The sequence below is a fragment of the Zingiber officinale genome, chromosome 7B (genome assembly GCF_018446385.1).
Source record: "Zingiber officinale cultivar Zhangliang chromosome 7B, Zo_v1.1, whole genome shotgun sequence".
Taxonomy (NCBI): domain Eukaryota; kingdom Viridiplantae; phylum Streptophyta; class Magnoliopsida; order Zingiberales; family Zingiberaceae; genus Zingiber; species Zingiber officinale.
Genome location: NC_055999.1, coordinates 99,001,204 through 99,006,026, shown reverse-complemented (window position 1 = coordinate 99,006,026; position 4,823 = coordinate 99,001,204). Strand labels below are relative to the sequence as shown.

At 42.3% G+C, this 4,823-nt stretch overlaps 2 protein-coding genes across 2 annotated transcripts; both read right to left on the bottom strand.

The window, feature by feature from the left end:
• Positions 1 to 362: 362 nt before the first annotated feature.
• Positions 363 to 3,427, bottom strand: LOC122004611. The gene is made up of 3 exons (XM_042559471.1): positions 3,397 to 3,427; positions 2,292 to 2,350; positions 363 to 1,486 (listed from the first exon to the last, which is right to left on the bottom strand). Exons 1-3 carry the CDS (start codon positions 3,425 to 3,427, stop codon positions 695 to 697), a joined length of 882 nt encoding a protein of 293 aa, XP_042415405.1. The 3' UTR covers positions 363 to 694.
• On the bottom strand, positions 3,351 to 4,045 carry LOC122006499 (non-specific lipid-transfer protein 2-like). The gene has a single exon (XM_042562028.1). It carries the CDS (start codon positions 3,986 to 3,988, stop codon positions 3,578 to 3,580), a length of 411 nt encoding a protein of 136 aa, XP_042417962.1. The 5' UTR covers positions 3,989 to 4,045; the 3' UTR covers positions 3,351 to 3,577.
• Positions 4,046 to 4,823: the final 778 nt, after the last annotated feature.

The following is a 4,823-nucleotide window of genomic DNA, read 5'->3' as shown; positions in this document are numbered from 1 at the left end:
TATATTGGCTTCTTGTGCACTTGATTCCCTTTGTCCCGTATCTATCACGCACTGGAGCTGTTTGCGTCAGTTCAACTCTTTGGCCACGTGAACTGCAAGAAAACTAACTCGGAGCAGAGCAATAACGTCGTTTAATTTAAGGACGTTTGGTCTTGGAATGCCGATGAATGTTACGTTACCAGGTAGTCCCCTGTTCTTGGCAGAAGACATGCATGTGGAGTAAGTTTGGTCGTGCATCATCGAAAGCAGTGACATTTCTATGATTTTTATATTGAATTTGTTCGTTTGGTTAAACTGTTCTAAAATTTACCTACCGTAAGTATTGTATGTATATAGAAAGATCTTTACAAGATATCGACAGAAGGGGGACCTGCATTTCAGTGTAGTCCCATTTCTACCTCAAACAAATAATGGCGATGCTGACCGGACAAGATCTAGCAATAAATTTGAATGGGAAAAATGTTTTTTTTTGGTAGCTTATCATATTGTCCTTGCTATTTGTACAGGAAAGAAAGGTATCTTTGTTTAATTATGAGAACAGAGACGAGAAGGAATCGGTAAGTTGATAATCAATTCATGGTCTGGAATCTGGAAGAAAATGGGGGGAAAAAGAAGGGATTTTGCAAGATTACAACAATATTTGATCAGTTATTATCATTAAAAAAAGGTAATTTTTATGATGAACATCGACGTCTCACTCCGGAATGGCAACGAGCACCGGGCGCCAAGTTCGCCGGAGCAGTCGGTACCTCAAGCTGCGCGAGACAAACCTCGGGACGCCAGCGGCCCTAGCGCCGGCGGCGACGATGTCAAACCCGGACCTCCTCGCCACGCCGACGGGCTCGTCTCTCGCTCCTTCCACCGTCGCGGCCACCGGCGGCGGCGGAGAGGCGACGAACAGGTCCGCGAGGGAGTGGCTGAGCAGGGCGCGCTTCTCGGCGGGGCGATCCGGAGGCAGGGGCGGCTTCCCGGGCGACTGCTGCCGGCGGGCGGAGCCGCCGCCACCGCCGCCGAGGAGCCCCAGGAGGGTCCTGCGGCGGCGGAGGCGGAAGGAGGGGGCGGGGCTCCTGGACGGGCTGGCGACGGCCGCCGGCGCCGCGCATTGGGTCGCCAAAAGCTTGAACTTGTGCAGCTTCGCCATTAATGCTTCCGCGTGCCTCTGTCTTCTCTTGCTCCGCTTTGTTTTGGTCTTCACGTAGCTTGGGAGGTGGTTTTGCTTTATGCTGCTGCTTTTCCCTTTATTGCTTCGAAAGGGGGGTTCGAGGGAGGAGGAGGGAATGAGAGGGCAGCCGGCGGCGCGTCTACCGGGGAGACAGTTAGCGAGGGAGGAATGATGAGCGTATGAAGGAGCGGAGTGGGTGGGAATGGGATTGGAATCACGAGATTGGACGGTGCATCTTTCGAGGAAGAAAGGAATTTGGTGGGGGAAGTTGAGAAAGGAAGCAACACATCCTAATCCAATACTCGACAATTTTTTCACTTTAGTCTCTCAATACTCAATATTTTTGTAAAAGCTCCTATCATTTTAGGATTGCTGTTTTAGTCCATACTTTTATACGTGTCAATAGTTGAAATGATCCGTGTAGTTTCATTGATATTTCACAAAAGAAGAAAAAATGGAAAATGTTATGAAAAGTAAATTCACAAAAATTAATAAAATAATATTTAGAGATAGGTATTATAATATGCCATACTAAACGGGTGCTTTTTAAAATTTACCCTATATCTTTTTACATTCCCTAACTCTATTTCCACCCAATTAAAGCCGGCAATTGGTCGGATCAAATGAGATCTCACTAGATTCGCTGGCCCCATTGAAGGAAAATAAAAAAAAATAGCTTCGTGTGGGGCCTTTTATACCTTTTTTAGAAATAATCCAAACATAGATTCAGCAACGCCCAATGTTTGATATAATTTTATTCCTTTTTATGTTAATTTTATCATTTAATTATGTAGCAACATAATTGAGTCAAGATGATATCTCCTGTGAGATAGATTGTTCTCCTTAATATATTCTCATTTGTTTAATATTTATTTTTAAAAGTTATATTAAGTATAATTTTTTTTCTAATTCTTACATAATAATTATAATTAATTAATTTCTATAATTTATATTCAAATTGGATTTGAGGGCTAAAATATGTCATATAATTTTAAAATAGTAATTAAATTTTAAAATAATTATTAGACACATAATTTTTTTATATCAAGAAAGACTTTTTTATGAAAAACAAATAATTTTGGGATTTTTATGGCAATTGCCCTATAATCTATTTCCTAAATTAGGGCACCAGTCTCAGGCGCTTCTCGCCGCCGCCGCGATCACGCTCCGCCCCATCGGTGATTCTGCCTGCGAGAGAGAGAGAGAGAGAGAGAGAGAGAGAGGAAAGGAAATGAGGATTTTGATATGAGGTGACCTTTTGTCCTCCTTGCATCAAAGTATTCCCGAGTTTTTTTGGATATTTTTTTTTGCTTCTGTAGCATTCTTGGATGCCACTGCTTACTGCTATCCTCTGATTTCTGGGTTCATCTTCACTCAGTGTTATTAGCATTTAGTTATAGTGTAGTGATTTCCACTTTATACTTCATCTAGACTAGTTTCGTAACTCTCTTGTTCTGTTTTATGACACTTGAAAATTGGGGTAGATATGGGACCCTTTAGACCATGTGGTAATAAGTTCTTTTATTTGATTGAATGGCAGTAAATGGTTTGATGCCATAAGGATGGATCAGAGACATTATAGCAAAAATGTATGTTTGTTGAGGTTATAAGAGAGAAATTCTTGTTAGAGATGAGAAAATTAACTTTTACAAGTTACAACTGGTGTTGTTAATTGACCAGATGTATCAAGAGAAACGTGCATTGCAGCATTTTTTGGGTTTTCTTTAAGCTTTGCTATTGGTTGTTACTGGTTGTGTTGCATTATAAATGACAATAACCCTGTATCTTCTACTAGTCTAGTGTTCATCAACACCATGATAGTTGCAAAACTATATTTAGAACGATAAGATGATGTTATGTTTTAAACTACTTGTGATATCTGTTTCCATTCATTTTTTTTCGTATGTTTTGAGTTTTGGAGATCTTGATAGTTCAAGTGTGCAATATTTATTAGACCCAAAGGGATTGAGCTTGTCTGTGCTTTGGGGTGAACTGAACTGACCTGGAAAAGATTGAAGAGATTAACTACTTTGGTTCTGAAAAGTTCATAAGCTCCTCTTTATATAAGAAATGGTTTTTAATGGCTATGGATGGTTATGTTTCTTCTTTGGAAGGTTATAAATTGTTCTCATTTTGTTACTCTCATGCTCATTTGTGATCGTCATTTAATGATTTCTGAAAATTGAGATTTCAAGAATCTGAGATTTCATCTTTGTTGAGCTTTGCTGACTAACCTGAGGTGACGAGATTCTTAGTCTCAAGCATCACTTCAAAGACATCATACAGATCGACAACTAAAAACCCCCACTCGGAAGCTACATCATCAAGCCAAACTCACAGCACCTGTTCAAGCAGAAGACCTTCACACAGACACACAGATTAGATATCAACTTCATCTTATTTACTACTACACTATCAACATGCTGGGATCGGAACGCCGCATGACTTGGAAACTTTCTTGCTGTTGTCGGAGTTTATGTAGCCTCTTAGGTTGGGATTCTGCTGGTACTGGCAGAAGCAGGGCCGCTGCTCCTTGAGCTTGCTGCAGCAGGTGGCGGTGGGCGGCGCGGATGTCAGTATTGCTCCGGCGCATGAGCTCAACTCCATCGGGTTGCAAGTCACCGGCGACGCCGCCCGCGCCGGACCCAGGAGGACCGGAGCAACGATGAGGAGGGTGAGGATCGCCGGCAGCTTCATCATGCCTAGTGCAGGATGGGAGGATCCTTGAGGAAGAGGACCAAGATTTATAGGAAGCAAAGATCTATTGCATGTGAATGATGGGACGTAAAGTCTGGCTATAGGAAAGCAATCGATTCCAACTGCCATTTGTGATGATTTCGTTAGTGGGGAAGCATGGCGAACTTAATCATGACGCTCATGCTGTACCTTCTTTTTCGAGTTCCACCCTTATCAATCAAATACAGGGCAGTTTCTCTGCTCTGCTGCCATGGATAGGTGGCGCTGTGGGCTTTGGATTCTTCTTTGATGAGACAATGGGAGAGTGAAGGACAAAGTGATCATGCTTGGTGACCTAAACAGAAGCCTCGTATTCCTTCAGCGTCTAAATGTGCGTGATTGCAGGCGAGGCATTGGAATAGACACGGTACGTAGACGCAGAGAACGATGCGTTGTGATGCCGCTGAACGCTTCCTGTTGTCAAGATGTGGGCACCTGCCCATCAAAACAGATTCTAAGTTAAAGCTTATTTAAAGTTTTAGTTTTTTTTTTCATGGTTAAACTAATTTTGTGATGTACATAGGATGATACAGAATCCCTTATATAAAACGGCACTGTCCGTAATTGAGGGAGCGAGGCGTCTAGATAACGCCCGAATATATATATATATATATATATATATATAAAAGAATATTATCCTACGTGACTTAGGATGAGTGATTGTGCACGACAATTATTCATTGGCACATCGCGACATGGGCGTGATCCTCTTTTGCTTTGCTGATCACATCCTAATTTTTTTCCTTTTGCGTTTTTTCCACGGCAACCAGATCCTACGCTGTGGTTCCGTCGAAGCTTTCAAATCCTTCTTCGCCGCCATCTCTCTCGACTAACCTTTGACGAGAAGTTGTCCTTGTCCATGCACTGTTGTTCCGTCGAAACTAGGCTGATCCTCATGCCCCTCACTATCTCTCTACGCTGTTGT

Excerpts from the sequence above, each read along its gene's own strand:
- LOC122004611 (XM_042559471.1), bottom strand. The coding sequence starts at position 3,427 with ATGCTTGAGACTAAGAATCTCGTCACCTCAG. Across the intron at positions 2,351-3,396 it reads TAAGAATCTCGTCACCTCAG|GCAGAATCACCGATGGGGCG; the intron begins GTTAGTCAGCAA and ends TCTCTCTCGCAG. Across the intron at positions 1,487-2,291 it reads GCGAGAAGCGCCTGAGACTG|ACTAAAGTGAAAAAATTGTC; the intron begins GTGCCCTAATTT and ends GAGTATTGAGAG.
- LOC122006499 (XM_042562028.1), bottom strand. The coding sequence starts at position 3,988 with ATGGCAGTTGGAATCGATTGCTTTCCTATAGCCAGACTTTACGTCCCA.